We start from the raw sequence: 21,454 nt of genomic DNA, 5'->3' as shown, positions 1-21,454 counted from the left end.
TCACAGAACATCATGCCCAGTATACAAACTGAGGGAACTGCGACAGGAGGGCTGAGCATTGCCACGGGAAGCGCACCAGTCAGTGTGATGAGCAGTGTATTGTTTATCACTTGTGTTTTATTCCTCTCTCTTTGTTATTCCCCTTTTCATTACAATTATTATTATTTTACTTTATTTCAATTTATGAAACAGTTTATGTTCTCAGCCCACAGATATCACCTTTTTCCCATTCTCCTTCCCATCCCATGGGGGAAGCAGTGTGTGAGTGAGCAGATGGGTGGGGTTAAACCACAACGGTCCTTTCAGGCGGCAGACCTGGTACACAAAGGGCGGAGACAGATCTGACCAGAGCGTGTTAAAACAAATTTGCCATAAGCATTTATTGTATTCGTTTAACAGTGGCTGGTCACAATGTTGATTTGTTTGCCCTATTTTGTTGCACTTGTTCTCAAGGTCACATTATGTAACACCTTATCTGCTGTAAAGGCTGGGTTAAGGTTATGATGTTGCATTTCGTAATCTGGTCTGTACGCTCAGCATGGCCCTTACCTCTGTGCTCTGGTGCCGTTTAGTGGAAAATGTTGATAATGACACCATTTGCCTTTTCTCCTCAGAGAGTCCACCTAGGGAGTGGACACTTCCCACATCCTCCTTTTCTCCTCCAGTTTAATTACAACAGCGTTTGGGAATTCTGAATATCCTTGGCATGTTGAAAACCAGTGTGGTCCTATTGCTAGGAACGACGAATGTGGTTCAGGTCTTGTTTAGGGAGAAGCAACTATTTGCGGCTACTCCGACCTTGTGATAAGCACTGAGACTACTCAGACTGGACTGGAGTCAGACTGCTGCCAATTGCAGCCATACTGGACACACTCAAGGTCAACCATTCAGCTTCTGGAGTTGGGGTTACAGAGAATTTGAAGCCCACAATACTCTAACTGAAAGAGATACTGGTAGCATATGAAGGAATTTGAGCTGCTTCAGAGTAGATTGGCACTGAGGTCCAGCTGCTCCTGGCACCTTCCTGGGGTGCTGGGCTGGATGTTCCAACTGATGCTATGTGCAGTAAGCAGGCCACACTGATCACACAACAAGCTTGAACAGGGAAACCATACTCCAAACATTTATCAGGAGCAAACAGTTAACTACTAACTCAAGCTGTAATACTGTTTGTCAGTCAGACAGCAGGATCTTCAGCTTGCCAAATCTAAAGTGTTATCTTGAAGTCCGTATCTGGCTGAATTTAGCTGAAACATTTAGTTGTTTATTTACAACAATAGTTTTGTTTCAGGGACATGAAGTTTGACATAAGATGTCTTTTATTGGTGAGAAACTGTAAGCATCCACAGAAAAAATTGCTTTGACTTCACCAAGCTGAAAGACCAGCCCCACACTTGTAAGAAAACAATATTATGGGACTAAAAGTGGTATCCTACTACTAACTGCCACAGCGGCACTGTTCCAAGCATTACTACACAGCTACTCCAATCTTCCAGTTTCCCTTTCTGCTCCAAAACCATGACACCTATCCTAGAGTGGGTCAAGGGGAAGCAATGGAAACAGTCAGGTGGCTGGAACATCTCTCCTACGGAGACAGGCTGAGAGAGTTGGGGTTGATCAGCCTGGAGAAGAGAAGGCTCTGGGAGGACTTTCCTGCAGCTTTTCCATATATAAAGGCAGCTTGTAAGAAAGCATAGAGAGACATTTTACCAAGGCCTATAGTGGCAGAACAAGGGAACATGTTTCTAAACTGAAAGAGGGGAAATTTACACTGGACATGAGGAAGAAATGGTTTATGGTGAGGGTGGTGAGGCCCTGGCACAGGGTGCCCAGAGCAGCTGTGGCTGCCCCATCCCTGGAAGTGTCCAAGGCCAGGCTGGGCAGGGCTTGGAGCAACCTGGGACAGTGGAAGGTGCTCCTGCCCATGACAGGAGGGTGGAACTAGATGATTTAAGGTTCCTTCCAACCCAAGCCAGTCTGTGATGCCATGATTCTAAGTTTCTCTGTCTAAAATCCAGTACTTCCTCCCTTATGTTCTCAGCTGCAGGCTTTGCAAAATTATCATATCATCCTCCACAGCATTCCCTCTAATTCCTCCCCCACCTTTGAGAATCACTTCGTCAGCATTTGCTTGTACTTCCTTAAGACAGGTCTCCTGAACACTCTTCAGCCCTTATACTTCTTCCTTCACAGCCTCCTCCTAAGCAGACCAGCCACCCATGCAGACTGAAAACACTCAATTACATTTTCTACCTACTTGGTTCCATGAAGTTGAGTCGCTGTTCGGGAGTCCTCAGCAGGTCCTGCTTGACATAACCAAGCTTTCATTTTTTCCTCCAAAGTTCTCTATACCCCCTATCCTTGATGCCTCTACTCCTTCCAGCCTAGCTAACTTCTGGCTCCCTCTTCCTTGCCCCATAAATCCAGACTATGCATGTCACACTTCTTTCCATCTGTTACACTCCATGTTTTGCATATATATGTACAGTGTATACAGTATATACACTGTTCTGCCTGTTCTACACACAGCTCCTAGACAGAAGGGGTTTGTCTCAGCAGGGTGAAGAAGCTGATTTCTTATGAACACTTTTTTTTGACACTGAATAAACAAAAGACGGCTAGCAGCTCAGTCTGGCTGCCTAGATCCACAAGGCAAGAACAATTTTCCATTAAAAGCACTTTGATTTTTTTTTTTTCTGAAATGCAAAGAATACACAGGTGAAGTACTTAAAAGTAAGGAAATAATTTCTTTATTATCTTTCCTCACCCTCATTTCTGTTTCCTCTTAACTTCAGTGAATTCCCTTTCTGATCGCTAGCACCAGATGCCCACAAGCCTATGCCTGTTATCTGTGGCTCCTTGTGTATACTGTATTCCTGCCTAAATCAGTTCAACAGGCCACACTCCAAAGTCTCACTTCTGTAATCCAATGCCCTAGGTTTCTGATGGCAGCCTGCATTATTATTAACCAGCTGGCACCTTCACTCTTCGCTGTTTAAAGGCTGTGGAGGTATTTGACCAGGACCTTCCTTGCCCATATCGACCCACTTTTTGTAAATACAAACTTCATGTACATCTAAACAGAACTGCGATGTGTTTCTGATCCTAGTGGGAGCTCGAAGTCATCAGCTGCAATATTTGAAGCTAAAGACAACAGAGCAATCTTGTGCCTTCCTGTAGACTTGTCTTTTCTCAAGCCATACACAGGAACAAGAAAACTACGGAAGTGTGATTTTTTTTCTATTAATCTTGAAAATGTTTTAAGAAATGCTTATTGGTACTGCAGGTGCTCGATGTAGCCCTCTATAAACCCAACAGGCTGGGTTCCAGCTCACAGTTACAGCTACAGGAACAGCGACAGTATGCACACACAATTTCTTACCGCTGTAAAAGCGAATCATACAGCTGAGATCAGAGTTTGCTGCCTCTTCCTGCATTCTGAGAGGATCATCAAAACCCAACCCAGCCAAGTAGTCATACACAATCTGAAGGGGTTTTTCTGTGGGCTCCAGCCTCCTGTCAAAACATACAAGAAAGTAGTTTGAGAATGCAAAAAAGATTAAACAAGTCTCAGTACGGCTAAAGTGTGAGGAATACTGACACACTGTTCTGCTCCTCTGAAAAGGACTGGAAAGCACAGACCCTTGGGTCTCTGCTCCCTGCTTCACAAGCAGCACTTAAGAAATGCAGCACTTGTGAACTACATTGCAGAAGACGAACAGAGAGGAAAAACAATTGGCATAAGCCACACAATTCATGGTGAATATTTCCATTCCATGATTTAAGGAGCACCAGGAAGAAACCATGACAAGACACAAAACCAGAAATACTGCGCAAAAAAGCAGATACCAAGTAATTAAAAACCCCTATGTATAATGCCTCAAAAATATAAAAGAACTCTTAAATTTTTTCTTTCAAATGCAGCTTGGAGCAAAGCATTTGAAGAATCCTCATGAAGAATTACTTAAAAGAAAAAAAAAAAGAAAATACAAATTTCCTACTCTCTCCAGCTCACATCAGTGGCTAGATTCTTATGTTTTGGCAAGTTAACTTAACCAGTACATTTAAAAGGAGGTTTTAGAACTACAGCAGAACACAGGAAGGATTCAGTGGCTAGCTTGAATAAACAGCAGTAAGAGAAAGTTCTTGTGAAACATCAAATTTAGTATATTCAGAATGGAAAAGATGTTTTCTGATCCTCTCTTCTCACTTTTTCCAGAGACCCTGAATTGTGATTGTGTTCAATAAAAACAACAAAATTTCTTGCTAAATTATAAGTTTAACTTTAGGGAAAAAAAACAGTGTAAAAGATTAACCACTGAAAATGTTAGGTAGGAGTTAAAATACGCTGTTCCAATGGTCCACTTATTATCCACCATTAAAAATCCCCCTATTTAATCTAAAAGTGCCTAGCTTCAGATTAGTCACTGGACCTCACCTGTCACCTATTCTTTAAACAGGAGTTCATAAACCATGTCACTAAACATTTCAAACGTCCTCTTCAAGATAAGGCGCAAGGTGCTTTTAAAATTATTCTTGCAGCTGAGAGGGTCTACTTTGATTCAAAAGGATTTTTACCACCAATTTCTTTTTAGTTTATCCCTACTCTGCAAGCACTAACATGACTGTTCCCTGTATCCACGTACTGGCTACACAAAATCGCACATACACATTGGTTCTATTCAAACACTTTTACGTTCCTGGATCAAACCTGCTCTCATATCCCTCCAACGCACAAGTCCTCCTGAACTGCATCTTTTGGCAACTTGTAACCTCCTTCCTCTCCTTTGCAGTATTTCGTATACTTCTCTTTCACATAAATATACCTAATGATACTGAAAAGCAGTGTTTTCCAGGGAATACTGCATGCTAAACCATCTAGAGCAACCTGCTGTACTGGCTTCTCAGTACCTGTCACTCCCTCCATCCATGTCCTCTGGAGTTCTTACCTTTTAGCCACAGGTTATTAACAGAGCAAGCTGAACAATGCAAGTTTACGTTTCTTCCGTCAAATATACACTAACCAGCTCCTCACCCAAAACAAGATGCTTACACTGAATAACAGTTTCCCATTTGTAAGATAATAGTCAATGAGTTTTACTGGTTTGCGCATTGCTTTTTCCCCCATGACATCAGAACACAGAACCTCAGGACATTTTGGGTTGGAATGGCCTTTAAAGGTCATCTACTCCAACCATCCCACCATGGACAGGGATATCTTCAATTCAAACAGGTTGCTCAGAGCCCAGTCCAACATCTCACTGCAACAAATGACTAATGCCTTTGGCAACCAAGCTTGAAATCTTGAAGCATCAAGATCAAGTTTGCTAGGTAGGACCCGTTTTCCACTAAACTTTGTTGATTTGCATAAATCATTAATACTGTGTGTCTTAATGGGAAATATTTCCTTTCTGTATGTACCAAACTTTTCCACTTCTTCTCACCTCTTCTCAAGAATAAAAACATTTCTCATTGTTTTTAATGATTATATCAGAGTATTTCCACTATTACTGACAGCTTTAAAAATGTCATCTCATAATTAAGGCAGGACAGATTTCATAAAACATGAGCCATTTACAAGTACCTAGTCATCCAGGCTTCCTTTGGAGTCACCAAGACACATATCAAGAAGTAAATTGACCTCAGGTATTACAAGCAGATACATTGCAACTCTCGCTTCACATATAGGACCTCTGGATCAGAAGCGGGATTACTCTCAAAGTTCTGGTACAAAACAACAAAGTTTCTAGTCTGAAAAGGCAATGTAGTTGATATGCAGCTGACCCACAAAACCGGTTCTTACTGCCCAATGCTTGCTAAGCCTGTTTAGGGCAAGTCTGCTCCCTGCTTTTGTTTTACACAGAAATACATCTACTTATTATCCAGAAGGCTGTATATGAAATAACCCCTTTCCTCTCTCTTCAGAAATTATCTCTTGGAGCTCCTATTCACTAATAAGCTGATGTCAGCTAAGATGGAATTCCTGCACAATCATCATGAAAAGCTGACTTATTAAACGCTCTTTCTTTGCGTGTTTTGTGAAATGGACACGGGACAAGAGATTGGTTCAAAAGAGCAAAATGCCATCAATTCTTCTTTCTTTGCAGAGATTTCTTAAGCTTATATGAAGGATCTCAGCCTTTTTTAGGACTATCTGTCAAGATTTACAAGCTCAGAGCCAAGCACATCTACAAATATATAGCAAAGGTTTATCTTAATATTTTTTGCTACAGAAACATATACCAGAGAACACAACCAAACTTCCAAAAGAGCTTTATGAGGTAATCTTAGAAATCATAAACCTGTGTATCTGTCTCTTATAACAGGCAAGCTATTCGAAACTGGAATGAATAAATAATAGATTGCACTTAACAATGCTGACTTCCAATACAGTACACCCGATGTATTGTGTACCCTTCAGAATAGAATCCAAGAATATGTGAGATTTGACTGGATCTCCAAACCTTGTCCAAGTTTTCCTTGGCTACCCCCAGACTCCTATTCTTCTGCTATTAAAGCCTTATGCTTGTCAGGAAACAGCCTTTCCAGCATGTGACCATGGCTCAGGAATTTTAAATGCTTGAGTGTCACTCACAAAAAGAACTTATCAAGTAGCCTGCATCTAGACTTCCCAAGGAAAAAAAACCAAACAAACACTCAAACTTTACTATTTGGTTGCTGAACAGACTGAGACTTTTTAAAGTACACACTAAACTACGTATCTGCACATCAGAATTCAGGAAGAACAGTAATGAGGTAGAGGGATCATTTGTGTTGTATGAAAAGCACATAAGTCACAGTTGTACAGGCTGCTCAATGCTCTCTGAGGTACAGTGCTCTGGCTTACCCTCCTGAAAAAGCTGGATACTCTATCCCACCATACTTACCCTTTTGGAGATGAGATCTGCTTTTTTTCTTTTTTATTCTTCTCATCTTATACTTCAGCAAGAATTAATGCTGCAGGGTTTCAAAATGCTAATTTGAAAAGCCCTTCATCTTCTTTCTTGTCCACATAAATCAAACTGATTTGCTCTTTGAAGACATCTAAGACACAACGCCCTTGGTTTTGTTTCTTTTCTATGAAAGCCATGTACAAAAGGAACATGGGTGGCAATAGCTATTCAAGCCCAATCCTCTACAAATGTACCTCTAGTACCATAGCACCAGTCCTATCTGAAAACCAATCAAATGAGCAGCCCGTTCTATTGCACCATCTAGGTTTGCTGGTCAGCGGCCGCAGGACAAAAGCCTTCCCAAAAAGTCTTCTGAATTCTGGAAGCTGCCTATAAAAACATCACAAGTTGTTCCAACCTCACTACCTGGCAGGAGAGTTTTGAGTTTACAGGAAGATCTACACCCAAAAAGTCACAGAAGGCAATGACTGGCCACTCTGTAGAGGAAGTGGAGCTCAGGGTTAGGTACTTCAGTTGCGAAGACACGGTGGAAAGGGTGTCTGACTGCCTTCTGGCACTTCACTGTGTGCTGGACCTGTGACCGAGGAACACCAGGGCAGAGCCAGGTATGTGACTAACAACACTCACAGGGTCTATAAATAAAGCCACAAGCACACCAGCCCATTGCCTACGGACCATGCTCACACTGAGAAAGGGAGCAGTTCCCTGAGTGCTCTTGGAGACATTCTGGAGACCTTGAGTATTTCCACACTGGAGGACTGGATTACTGGTCCAAGTTCTCATCAAGAGCCATGTGACTCACTAACAAAACCGTGGACAGGCCAGCAAAAGGAAAACCAAAACCTGTATAGGGAATGGCAGTTTCCATATGGAATTTCTTCACTAACTTGGTCAAGGCTGACATATTCCAGAAGTAACAGTTAAATTGCAGCAGAAAAATACACTTTCGAGAGAAAGCAACATGGTGTGAAACCCAAACTGGCATGAGATCACATTAGAACAGTACAAACTCATCCTGTACCAAACACAACGGGCTCTGAATGCTGGCACATGTGAGAACACACGGCTGTCACAGCAGCTGCAGTCTGGCACAAACAGCCCATGGCATCCTCAGCAGCATCACACATCAGGGACTGAATACTTCCTCTGCTCACAGCAGCTCTCCGCAGCATAGGTGCAAAGGCTTAAGGAGACAGAAAAGCCAACAAGAAGTAGCAACAGTTTCAGTTTCACTCCTTTTGAAACTGTAGCTCTCCACAAGCACGGGTCAAGTTTTCAAATCTTTGCAGCTTAAATTTTTTTCTGAGTGGTATCCAGACCAAAGAAGCTATCCACACTATTCTTGTTTAAGCCTTCCCTCTGCAGGAAGATATAATTCCTGGATATGAAGGGATACAAGCATAAAGAAAGATTCTGGCTAGGAGAAAGCTAAAGATCCTTGAGGTACACTGTGGAAAAGAAAAAGTTCTTACAGAAACTGACTTGAATTCACAGAATTGAAAAGGAAATAGAACGATCACAAGGACATTGCTGAATATTTAGACTGAATACACAAAAGAGCTTCTGCTATTCTTCCATACAGCTTTCAGTCTTCCAAGTCAGGTGCCAAATCAACATCTGCCATGCTTTGGAAAGAAAGTCACCTGCTGATATTAAAAGGGTGAAGAATTCAGAAGCTGTCTGAGAGATGCATGTACTTATGGTAAGATGTGATCAGATATTTAACAAAGTAATTTGTATTTGTGAACACGTTATTAACGTAATTGGTAAAGTTTGTTCGAGGAAGGAACTATCTCAACAGGGCATGAGGATAATCTTGAGCATTCTGTCATCTTCCTGTGGACATGCATTCCCATTCAGGCCTGTTTCCTGTTACTAACACAGGTGTTACTGAAGCAATACTGGTAACTCCCATTTCCTTACCAAGAACAACTCCAGTGGGAAGTAATTCAAGGATCTCTTCTGTGGCAAACACACTCTAAGAATTACAAGGAACAGACACATCATAACCAAGAACTCTTCACAAAATTTATGACAAATCTTGACCAAGTCCTAGACACACCAAGAGGCAAAAAGAGTGGGAAGTAATAATTTACAGCTCAGTACTTGCTTCCAAAAGACTGGCAGCAGATCCAATTTGCTAATCCAGTGCAAAGTCTGCCACAAATCAAAGACAGGCACAGCTAGCTAGCAAGAGAAAAGTGAGAATTGAAAAGAATTCAAACACAAAAGCCACTTCAAAAGCTAAAAAAAGTAAAAATGTGCCTCTCTGAATACATCTACAAGCTTTACCTAAGATTTTTCATGATCTGCACTAACTGGTCTGCTCTTCCTTAAAAATGCTGGAAAATCTGCTCGCTATTAGGGTCCAAAACATGCCAACTTCCTTACCAATTTTTCAAGCAACAAACAGCTTTTCAGCTGCCTCAGTGGCTATGTTCAAGTGTCCATCTCTTCTCATACAGTGTTTCTAACTAATCCATCCCTAGTTCCTATAACCCTGACCAGTGCAACCTTTTCCAACAGTCAGTTTTAAACACATCCTATTCTCTCTGCATCTCCCCCCACTAACATTCCCACCCCATTTCAGAGCAAACACACACCAGTTTTAAAATTTGGACACATGCGACCTCTAACTTTCATTTCACTATCAAAAATCCAGCTACTAGCTCTGTTCAAAATGCATTGTATCTACTGTTTAACCTTTAAGTAAGAAGACCACAGCAATTATTTGCCCCTGAGAACAGGAGTGGCAATTTCATAACTGAATCTTAAGACCAGAAGAATCAGCGCAAAGTCTAAATACCAACAAACCGAATGGGAGCTTGTAAACCTAGAGTCCATAACACACCCACAGCATAAAGTTTGTGTACATTAAACCCTGAGCCATCTATTTTCAGCCAAAATTGACTTCAGGCATAAAACACAGCATCTAATGCTTAAGCCTTCTTTATATAACCCTTGCTACATTTTCTGTCTGCCTTAAATTATTTATCTGGCAACTCTTCTTAGTAAAAAAATTATGAACAGGTAAATATTACATGACATAACTGTGAAACTACCTTACTTATTTTGCTGACTCAAAATAACTGTTTACAGCCTCTTAAATAGATCAGGTTGTCTGGATGCTAAAATCCCCATAACACAGAACACAACAAAGGAATATATGAACAGGCACCTCTACCTAGAAAATGAGGACATATTTCGGGCTGGAGCAACAGTCGGGCTGGAGCAACAGTCAAACCCTCCCTGTTAAAACACACAACTACGAGGTGTGTAACCTCTACTTCATCACTACCTATTTTTTATTAATTGCATGGCTCAAGGCTGTACCTGACTACCAGCTACTACCTCTGCCTGTTCCCTACCTGCCCTGCCAACAGGTGAACACGGTGAACGGAGTGAACGGTGAACGGAGCCTCACAAACCTATACAAAACATTTCTCAGTCAGGTTTATCCTTTCTTGGCCCTCACCTGACCAGGTCTCCATGAAGCTGCAAAAAGAGGTTTTTCCTCCCTTCTCCATCACAGATCTCCGAGGCTTGGGTGTCCACTGTGCAGAGGACCAGGCGTAAGTCCGAAGGAGCTGCAGCTGCTGAGTCTCTTCCATAAACATACACGCAGCCTCGTCCGACGTCCCCTTTCAGCCAGGTCCTCTCACGGGAACCAACCCGACTCCTGCTCTGGCAGCTCCTGCTCCCGGTGCGCTTCGCGTTCCTCTGCAAGGCAGCCCAGACCCGAGCGTCAGCACCGCCTGCGGCCGCGGCCATACTCCGACCTGGCCTCGCACCGGCCCCCTCCGCACAGGCCGCGGCCACCGGGATTCCCACGCCGGGCAGGGAAAGACCAAGGTCGCGGCGGGCAGAGCCCCCGGCGTCCCGCAGCCGACTCCCCCCACCCCACCGAGTCGCCGGGAGCGGCGGAGGCCTCGCTCCCCTCCTCACCTTGAGCACCCGGATGCCGCCGCGGGGTCCGGCTCGGCCCCCTCGTGCACCGCCCGGCGCCGCCGCCTCGTCCTCCTCGGGCTCCTGCACCTCCCTGGGCCCCGGCCCAGCACCCGGCCCCGGCCCCGGCCCGGCCTCCCCCATCGCCGGCCGGACCGACACCCCGGGCCTCCGCGGCCCCGCCCCGGAAACGCACCGGCCGTCCGGCCCAGGCCCCGCCCCGGGCGGCGGCGGGAGCGTGCGGTGCAGGCCGGGCACCCCGAGCTCCGCGGCTGCGTTCGTGCCCTTCTACCAGCGAGAGGTGCCGAGTGAGAGCCGCTCGCCAGCCGGGCGGGGAAAAGGCGAAGCTCACGTGAGCGCTGCAAACGCACCTGTCACCGCTCGCCCTTCACACAGCTCCAGGATCTGTCACCATCCACCGCCCCGCAGCTGGAGGGAGGTAGGCTGCACAACAGCCGAACATCACCGTTCTCCTGCTGCCCCGCAGGTCCATCACGTAAGCTCTGCCAGTCTTAACTAGTGGCTGCTACTAATGACGGCATCATCGACCACCGACGTCACCATGACACAGTTTGCAAGAATTTGAGTATGCTTTAGGGCAGCCACTGCTCCTGCCCCAACAGGATCAAGCACATTTAAAAAAGCCTCCCACCTTCCCACAGTGAAATTACATGTTAGAAAAGACATGAAAAGTCATCTACTGAAATGTGAATGTGACTAGAAAACACAAAGGAGGCACATGTGGGGACAGAGATATGACGGCAATCCTTGTCCAAGAGGCACATGGAGAAAGGGATCTTTTAACGAGCTCCCAGAGCAGGCTCCAAATACTCCTTGTGTTCAGATCCCATCACACCTTTGTAGCACCTGGACAAGCATTGTTGCTAGTAACTAACACTCAGCATGGTATTCCACAGGAACTGCTCAAGTGTTTTGCAATTGTCCACTCATCTCGGTCTCCAAAATTTCCTGTAAAGTTTTTTTCCAAATCTGGCCTTATTATTTTGTATCATCTGACCTTGCCCTGGCCAAACATTAAGAATCAAAACATTAAGAATCAAAACATTCTATCCCACTGTACTTGCAGAAAGCAACAAGGCACAATTTTAAATCATTGAATATTGACTCATTTTATTAGTCACTTCATAATTTGTTTCAACCAAAAGACAATACACACAGCAGAAGTCTAATGCATCCCATGTAAATGTTTACATCTGTTAAGCTTCTCACTCACCTATGACTCAGCATTTACTTAAATTTTTCACATCTCAAAAATAGGTCTCCAGAATTTTGAGTGCCATCAGGTGCCCTGTTCAAATGGCATGTTTTCACTTTAAATTTGGTTGGGGTTGGTTTTTTAGTAATTTTTTGTTTGACTTTTTTTTTCTCTATACTGTCAAAGAGGTGGGATGGGGCTCTATGTAAAATTTAAATTACATCATCAGGAAAGTAAAAGGAATATACAGGAATAGAGTGAAAGTTAAAAGGGAAGCAGTCCAGCAGCTCATTCCCTCACAGCCTCCAGGTAGAAAATGAACACCTGAAAGTGCACCAGCGTCACTGCTGCCGTGGCTCACAGCTAGTACCAGCCTTAGGGAAGGCACTGGTACCTTTCCCAGCTGTTTCAGTATCTTCTGAGTTATAGATCCAAGGTACTGTAAAGACAGTCCCCTCACTGCTATTGCTTCAGTAAGTTGTTCAAGGCCATATTTTGTGCCATCAAAACCTGGACAAAGTCGACTTTTAGGACCTTCCCATGTCTCCTCCCCCTTCAGGCCCATTATGGCCACTATTGTTTCTGTCATTTTTTGACTCAAAATACATTCACTTGGAAAAACAGACATCCAGTGTCTCCCAGTTCCAAAGCCTCCCATGCAGATACTAGTAAGATTAGCCATGAAGTCCGTATCTTGCTGCCTTTACATCCCCCTTACACTGAAGCAAGGAAAGTGTTGACCAGACCTGTAAGAATTGTTGCGTTCAATCAGTGGGAAGAGGACTCAGCCTGTGCTTGGAGTGCCTCAGACATGCAAGTACTCTCCAGAGGAAAACTACAGCAGCAGCACAAAGCTCGAAATGCACATGGGGGTCAAAGAGCAAACAGCATTATCTGGTATTGCAGATGGGGGAAGCTGTGAAGCCTGGACTTCCTTCTTGCATAATGTCAGCATCCATCCCTTAGTGAGGAGGGGAGAGCTCCAAGGACAACTGGAATGTTTGGCTGCTACAAAAGAGTACTTCATAGCCAAGGGATGGCTTCCTACAAAACATATTTCGGGTACACGCATCGCCTCCTTCAGCTCAACTCAAATACATGACAAAATGCCCATTTCCCCACAGACACGGTGCAAGGGTGGCTGAAGGAGCCAAGAACACAGAAAGAATTCACCCTGCAAGCTTACCAGAGACCGACAGCAAACCCCAGCTGCTCTAGGGGACAGAAAACAAGTAGGACAAGAGGGACAACATACTCTGCTGCACCAACTGGCCAGGCGAGACACCATTTTCTTCTTCCGTCCCATCTAATTTCCTGTACCAGTGCTCTTTCCCAGCAAAACCAAAGGGAGAGTGAGGCATGCTGGCTTTCAGTACGAGTGACCATGTACAACTCTGTGAAGAGAATGGGAGAGCTTATGAGGAGTTTGGGAACCAAGGCAAAGACTGCCCACTCAGAGCTCACTGGGGTATGGATTTAACATGCTCAGTCTTCCACATTGAGTTTGAGCTAGTGGGGCAGTGAATAGCCACAAATGCAGCGAAAACAAACTAAATGCTCAGCAGAAGAAATGGACTGTGATTCAGCCATTTCCTGCAAAACTGCCTGTTTCATGATGCTTCTAGCTAAGCACAGGCTATATCTCACCACTGATAGCCAAGGCATGACCGTACCACAACCCAAAGTTAATTTTAAGGAAATCATACATTGTTCTTCTAGATTTTATAACCCTATGCTGATTCCAGTTCCAGGAGAAAAAAGTTCTTTGCTAATCTGAAGGCCCAAACCAGTTCAATCAGTAAGATAGCAAAAATGCCCTCCAAGAGAAGATAAATGTACTCCACTACACACGGACCAGCACTTAAATCAGTGACACAGTCAGTCCCACATTATATTGCTTAATGCAGTTAAGACCAGACCAGACTGAACAACTCTTAGGGGCCTCTTGCTCCCAATTCAAAGGCAGAATTGGTCTTCAGTTTTCCTAAGTACACTGTGGAGCACTCTTGCAATACTTTTGGCAAGCTCTGGAGCCCAGCATCAGCACTTCTGTGGACACAAAAAGCTATGTCTAAGCTTGCCCTCAGAGCACTCAATGAACTGAAAAGACCTAGAACAGAACTGAAGCAGAAGTGCTCAACCTTCAGCTCACCAGCACATTCACACAAATGAAAATCTAAGATCTATCCTAAGATATATCCTGAAGAGCACTGAACATCTGAACAGTTTGTCACACTGCTTTCATCTGTCTTACACATCACCTCCAAGAGACTGCCCAGAACTGCACCACTTCCCAAGAGTTCCCACAGTGACATCCCTGAACGAAGCTTTCTGGGAGCTCAGAAGGGTACCAGACCTCACATCTTTGGACCCAAATACTCAAACAACTGGCTTCCATTCAAAACACAGTTTAGTTACTTTCAGTCTGGACCTGAACTGGCTCATTATTCTGAAAGGGGAACAAGGATCAACAAAGTAAAAAAATGGGAAAAGGTCTCTTTAAACTGCATGGTCTTTATTTCAGTGCCAATATTACAGATACAACACAAATATCCCAGTCAGAAGTAACTCAAATGGAACCCAGGGGGTCTGCTACAGGCTCTGGAAATTAAATTGGGGAGAAGTTCTGGAATAACCAAGAAGAGCAACTTTGCAGCATAGTCTCTGATGAGACTCCCAGCAGGAGCAAAGCCCTTGCCCAAAAACTGATCTACAAAATTCAGTGTGTCTTTTCTACCCATAAACCACAACTAACAGGTTGAAAGACTTTGAAACCGTATGTGGTAGAAAACCAGCTGCTCATTTTATCGCTACATCTCTCATACCTCACTTCACTTCTGGGGAAGCTACAGAAGACTCTATGAATCTGCATGACTGTAGCTACTGATGGAAAGAAAGAAAATTCAGGTGTAAAGTCTTCATTTCCAAGTACAGCACCAAAGCAATTTTACCAACTCTTACCAGCACCTCTTCTCCTGCACTGTGTCCCAGGTTTGCAGGTGAACTCCAAAGGTTCTTGCTCTTTGTATGCATCACATAACTAAGAAGTGGGTGTATACAATAATGCACTGAATAGGTCATAAGAAGCCTCCAGCCCCTTAAGACCTAGGGGGATACAAGAAGAAAGAGGCAGAGCAGCCTGACATTCCCCAAGACCCCATCTGAGTCCCAGATGAAAATGTCTGAAGGAATCCTGCTAAAAATGAACGACAACACGCCTTACCCACCCCAAGGAAAAAAAAGACAGCAGAAAGAAGGAGCAACTGCTCACTTGCTGCAGAGAGAAGAAAGTTTCCCTGCTAGAAATTCCAGACTTCTCTTCCAACCAGGCTGTGTTCCTTTTTGAGGGGGAAGGAGGGTGGGGAAGGGAAGAAGGGAATGTTGCTTCTGGCTGTGAATGCATGTGTGAGGGAGTGCACAGTAGCCTCCACAAGCTGCCAGCCTCATCAGCAGAGGAGAGGAGATTAGTCTTAACAGATATGCTTCAAAGTCAGCAATCACTTCAGGAAAATTCCTCCTCATCAGCAGGTCTCATTTGTTCCCCATGCCCATGGTGCAGTTTGGGGGATTGCCAAGGATCACAACCTTCTTCCCAGAGTTCTTTTGATTGGGTGGGATGAGAATAAGAATGGTGCCAGAGCCTCATTGCCAAGACTGAGGGGGGAAGTTGTTGACTTCTGCTAGATCCTGCATTGCTGAGCCCTTGTGATTATATGTCAACTTGATCCGCATACGTAGTTGTTGCTACAAGAGAAAAGGGGGGAACAAACAAACACACACAAAACAAATTCAGGTCTTTATTAAAGGTCAGAGACTCCCACCTCATCCAGTTGCCCTACCCCACCCCATGAATGCTCAACACAGACCCTTCCTGACCACAAGACTTTGCTGGGAATAGGTGCAGGGTGAGCTATGACACTGAAGATAAATGCTCAATCTGGTAGGACATCAATTGGTCACTGTAGTTCTCAGATCAGGTACAAGCTCTTAGAAAAGTTATAGCACAGCTTCTGCCCACATCTCTCTGCACTGGCCCTGCTCTTGCAAGCACTGAGGTCCTTAAATACAAAATTAACTGCCTTCAAATTCTGGTTAACAACAGAAGAAAGCAGGAGGCAGATCTGTACTCTGTCTGATGCACTGCACTCGGGCTTGCAGGGAGAGATGGGCTGTCCATTCAGTGCAGCAGTCTGGAAACTTCAAGTACTGCACAGCTCAGCAGCACTGTGAAGGACATAGCCTATGAAAGACTGGAAACAGAATCTCCAAGAACATTCCCTTCTGCTGTAAGTAAATGATGGAATAGCTCAGAAGTCACTTTACACTGTCATTTGGCTGTCACCCAGATACTAGGTGGCCCTTAAAAACAGCTAGAGTATAGCACGCTCCAGCCAGCTTCTCTGTTCTCCTTTCTCTCAAAAACCCCAAAAATGAAAAGCCAAAAGTTGACCATTTCTGTCTCTTTTCTCCATACCTACAGGCAAATACACAAAAGGGACAGCAGAGGGAAGAAAGGAAGACAATGACTGCTTCAACCAGGCTCAGGATAAATAAGCTATCACTGTATCACTAATAGATCAACATCGTCACTTTTTGGTTTATTTGGCGTTTTGGAAAACTAGCCATTAGTTTCAATCCAGCATGATGGCACTATTTTGCACCTCTGTACTCTGAAGTGTTCCTAGGAGTTGTGGTGTTCCTACAAGAAAGCATGCCACTACCCTAGGTGTGTTTCACCTTGTGGGTCCCATTCTAGCACATTACTGGAAAACACCTAAATCCTCCAAGGTTCAGAAAATAACTTTCAAGGTGATCTATAGCACCACAGAGAACCTGGTATCAGATGTATATAAGACAGAGAATAGTCTTGTGGCTTAGTATAGGCAGAGGTGAGCAGACTACATGGAAACAGATGCATGGAAACCACAAAAACTATGCACTAGAAGACTGCCATTCAGTGAAACTTGGGATGAAATCTGTGATTTTTTTTTTCTGACTTGCAAATCAGTCTAGCAGCAACACTTTACATCTAGAGCAGTACATAAGTGTTAACCCATGAAAAACTTCAGATGTTTTAAGTTCCTAGAATCATTTAACATCATAAGGCTGTCTCAAAAGAAATGTGATCTCAATTTTGTTTTTCTTTCTGATGCCATCTGAGCACTTGCAAACCCTCTTAAGGAGGACATGTGGGCCACATCCCTCCCTCCCCTCAAGTCTGTTGTGTCCATATCTTGAAGCCTGTCTATGAAGGCTGTAAAACAAATGGAATTATAATTACACCACACCTAAGATTCTTTCCATCAACCATTTAAAACTACACTCATCACATTGAAAACAAGTGACAACCACTTGACAGACCATTTTAAGAATACGGACCAAGCTACTTTTTTGTGTAACAAACATTTCAAGTAACACCGCTGCAGATAGCAAGAACGAGTGTTGAGTATCTTTATATATCAAGATGCTTGCTTTCCAAACATCACTTTTACAACACATAGAAACACTAGATTGAGCTCCTCTGGAAAGGTCATTTGAAAACTTCACCACCACTGCGATGCAAGACATGAATGAATTCAAGGTAGCAAAGCTGTTACACTGTTTTAGCAGTAAAACCAAATAGAAGGCCAAACTTGTGTTCAGAACCTCCTGAGTTTTTTGTAACTTTTTCCTAACTCTAACCAAAGTGACTGCCATGAAAAACATATCATTCACTACCATCACTCCCTACCTCTCATCACAGATGCATCCCTGTGCCACTAAATGAATGATTACAAGACACTATCTTCAACGGTTCTTCTTGGAATCACTCACCTTCTGTGGATTCAGAACTTTAATGACCTGTGTGATGGTCCCAGAGTTAAATGCAGGGATGACACTGCTGCTGGGAGACAGAAGCTGCAGCTGGAATGTCTGAAAAAAGGGCAAAAAGAAAACAATTTGATGTGTAAGCAAGTACGAAGTGATTTGTTTGCACTGAAAGAAAGCAAGGGACATTAAAAGTTTGGTTTCTGGCCCTTAAAAATCAGTTCTTGAATTCCCTATCTTGTTGTCCCTAAGAACAACACATTCACTGGCCCATCTGCTTTCTATGCAAGTAGGATCCAGGAAACACAAATCGTAAGAGGTAAGGGCTTACTGCAGTGTACCAAGATCAGCAGAGATGCTTTCTTTCATGCGTTGCACTCAGAGGAACAGTCAGCACACCTGTAACTTCAGGAGGCCTGTTCTTTCCCTAATTCCTTCCTATGGTAGGTGTAATAGCTACCTGAATGCAAGTTAGAGGAATACTAATTCCTAGAAGTGAACGTACTTTCTTAAATTTCAAGAGCATTCCAGTCACATGCTGCTTCAATAGTCTGCTCTGCTATAAACTAGGCAATATGTCTCCCACCTTTTGTGCTGCAGCTGAGTGCAAAGGGAAATAATTAATTTCTTTAAATGAGGACTGCCATTAATCACCATATTGTGACTCATTTAAACTTTTATGAGCAACTAATGGCTTCAAAAGATTTTTTCTTTCATGTATTCATAGCTCCAAAGAACATGATATATTTTATTAGAAATTAGGAATAAAGGGTATGATTAGTGTCTCCAAAATACTGGTTTTGACCCAAATGGTTTTTTTGCTTGAGGTTTAGCAATTTTTCTAGAAAGTGGTGATTTCAAAACATGATTTTGTCCAAGCAGAAGTGGTCCAATTTGACTGGAATCTGTGTTCTATTGCATTTACAACACATACTTTCAGACTGGCAAGAGATGACCCAACTGGGCACTAAAAGATCCTTGTAACAGTTCTCAGCCTTGCTGACCTTGCAAATTTCTATCTACATGAAAGCACCAATCAGGAAGTGTTTGCAACTGGCCTTCAACTTCTCACTGTAGTTGCCCTAAGTGGCTCTACCTTTGGTACTGCAGCTTGGAAAACAAAATCTGTCATATCCAGCTCTGTGCTGTTGGAGGCCTGTATCGTGATTACAGTGACACTAGGGTTGGTGTTCGACCTCTCAAAGGTGAAGTCAATCTTCAGCCCGTTCTTGTTGTATGCAGTAATGGAGGGGATTCCTGTAGGAAACAAAAAAGCAGCAGACCTACAGAATCTGGAGATCACTCTCAACATCGCAGTATGCATTTACTTTACCCCCGACTCTTCTGAAAATTAAACACACCCCGTTGTGCTCAAGTATCTATGCCACACTTTCAAATTGCCTCCTTTTTTTTTTTTTTTCCTTTACTATTCCTTGTTTCCCCTTCTAGCTGGGTGTTGGGGCACTTTAGGCAAAGGATTTACATGTCCCTAACCTGCAGCAATATCATTGAAGAGAGGCTGAGATGTAAGTCCATCGAGCAGGAACGGAGGCTGTGCTATCTGGGGTGCAGGGGCAGATACTGGAGAACCTAAAAGAAATGTTGAAGGATTAATACTTTGCTGTCAGGAATGAAGAGTAGTTACTCCTTTGCCAAAGACTGACTGCTGCACATTGTATTTCTTTACACGAAGCTCTATAAAACACCTGTGTTGTCATCCTCCCCTTCTTTGCTTTCAAGAACTGGCTCCTCTTTTACTAGCAAGCATTCAAATGGAATTGATTCCTCACATCTCACAGTCCTCTCTGGAAAGGCTCACAGCATTCCCAGACTCAGGTGTGAAAATGCTCAAGTCTCACCAGCTAATCATACAGAATCAACCTGTGACTTCATTCCCTGACTCCCACCTGTATGCTAATATGGATCTTGCTAAGAGTAAGTGTAAAAACTAGGACTTAAAAGACAACGAAGAAGTAGCCCACCCTCATCCCATCCCAGGGATGAGAATGTAGACTTGTAAGAAATGCAGCCTGCTCACCTGTTAGGTTGAGGTCTCCCAGGAGGTCAAGCAGCTCCCCACCAGCAGAGGCTGGCTTGCTTGTAGGTGCAGTGGGAATTACAGGTGTAATATCACTTCCCCCCAACAAGTCCAATAAATCATTTGCCTAATGAGAGAGTGGATGTAAAACTTATATATATTCAACTTTCTGCTACTTTCCCTTGCAAATGCAGTGTGTTCTATTTGTTCTCAAACTGAAGACCACCAGAGTTAATGGCCAGTTAGAGGGGTTCTTAGTTTCACTGCGATCCCATGCCCCACAAGAAATCTAGTTTTCATGCTTGAGGGACCAAAGAGATAGGGAAGGACTGAGTTCATGCACACTAAAGACAGGTTGGGGTATCACAGACTATTCTGAGTTGGAAGGGACCCACAAAAATTACTGAGTCCAACTCTAAAGTGAATAGCCCATATCAAATGCATGACCTTGGCATTAATAGCACCATAACCAACTGAGATAATCCCACCCTGCTCCTGAGTGGCCTACAGTGACCTGTCCCCCACACTGTCTGGACACTTGTCCAGGTAAACAGTAATGAGTATTTTGGACCAAACCACTACAACACTAGAGCCACCAGAGCAGAGCAATGATACAATCAGTCAGAAACAGCAAAGAAGCAGAGAGGGCAAGGGAGATGGTCTCAGCTTTCTGTTGGCACTGGCTGGAATGTGGTCTGACAGGCAGTGGAAATTTATCCTGGGTCAGCTTCTGTTACCTGGTTAGCAGGTTGCAATCCAGAGGGTGGAGGTTTGGTTTCCAGTACTGCTGTCTCTGTCTCTCCATTGGTCTGTACAATCTCAGCAGGGCCATTTGTGGTGACTTTCTCCATTACTGGCATTCTCTCAAGCAGTGCTGGCCTGAAAGAAGCTGACATAGTTACACTGTGCCATCTTCCTGGATCCCAGTCCAAATACTTAGACATTCAAGAGCTGATATATACATGACAACCTGCCTTTTCCCTTGAGCTCTTATGCAGGGGAACTGTAAGACTGCATGACAGTTTGAGGTGGTCAGAAGCAATCCCTGGCATTCTGTGCCAGTATAAACACACTAGTTGATAGCGAAAAGACAAACAAGCCCTCCTGTCTCCTGCATCCCCCAGTACCTGACAAGCTCAGGCTCAAAGCAGGACAAAAGCTTTGGCAGAGAGTGTCTCTGATCACAGAACAGTATCACAGGATACATTAAGTCCTTAAAACACTCACTAATAACCCTGTAGAAGGGGAGGGACTCCAGATCCTCTGTAACCCTACCAGAAATCACCAAAGTTCTTACAGTAGAGAGTCACCCACAGGACATCAGAGCAGATAATGATCCTTTTCAAACACCAAAATTCTATCAGCACTTACCTCATGTGATCATACTTCTTGAAAAGTGCATTATATTCCACAGCTCTCTGCTGTAGCTCCACATCAATGCTGCTGCCGTAGATGGAAACTACCTTCTTAATGCGACTGTTGGGGGGCAAGGGAAAACAAAACCACCATGAAACTAGCAGCAATAAGCAACGG

At 43.8% G+C, this 21,454-nt stretch overlaps 2 protein-coding genes across 2 annotated transcripts in view; both read right to left on the bottom strand.

Moving 5' to 3' along the window:
- Positions 1-11,009, bottom strand: part of PHLPP2 (PH domain and leucine rich repeat protein phosphatase 2) — a gene marked incomplete at its 3' end in the record, with an annotated part of 30,067 nt that extends 19,058 nt beyond the window's left edge. Inside the window, exons 1-3 of the mRNA XM_082290261.1 lie at positions 10,860-11,009; positions 10,390-10,634; positions 3,383-3,516 (exon numbers count right to left, since the gene is read on the bottom strand). Of these exons, the coding sequence (XP_082146387.1) occupies positions 3,383-3,516; positions 10,390-10,634; positions 10,860-11,003 (523 nt within the window). The 5' untranslated portion in view covers positions 11,004-11,009. The remainder of the gene's footprint in view (positions 1-3,382; positions 3,517-10,389; positions 10,635-10,859) is intronic.
- Positions 11,010-11,973: 964 nt separating this feature from the next.
- The window catches only part of AP1G1 (adaptor related protein complex 1 subunit gamma 1), a 38,303-nt gene continuing 28,822 nt past the window's right edge, over positions 11,974-21,454 (bottom strand). Inside the window, exons 17-23 of the mRNA XM_082290161.1 lie at positions 21,293-21,397; positions 20,659-20,800; positions 19,922-20,048; positions 19,378-19,473; positions 18,980-19,140; positions 17,890-17,988; positions 11,974-15,819 (exon numbers count right to left, since the gene is read on the bottom strand). Of these exons, the coding sequence (XP_082146287.1) occupies positions 15,718-15,819; positions 17,890-17,988; positions 18,980-19,140; positions 19,378-19,473; positions 19,922-20,048; positions 20,659-20,800; positions 21,293-21,397 (832 nt within the window). The 3' untranslated portion in view covers positions 11,974-15,717. The remainder of the gene's footprint in view (positions 15,820-17,889; positions 17,989-18,979; positions 19,141-19,377; positions 19,474-19,921; positions 20,049-20,658; positions 20,801-21,292; positions 21,398-21,454) is intronic.

The sequence above is a fragment of the Coloeus monedula genome (assembly GCF_965178545.1).
Source record: "Coloeus monedula genome assembly, chromosome: 13".
Lineage (NCBI taxonomy): Eukaryota > Metazoa > Chordata > Aves > Passeriformes > Corvidae > Coloeus > Coloeus monedula.
This window is presented reverse-complemented; position numbering and strand designations above follow the sequence as displayed.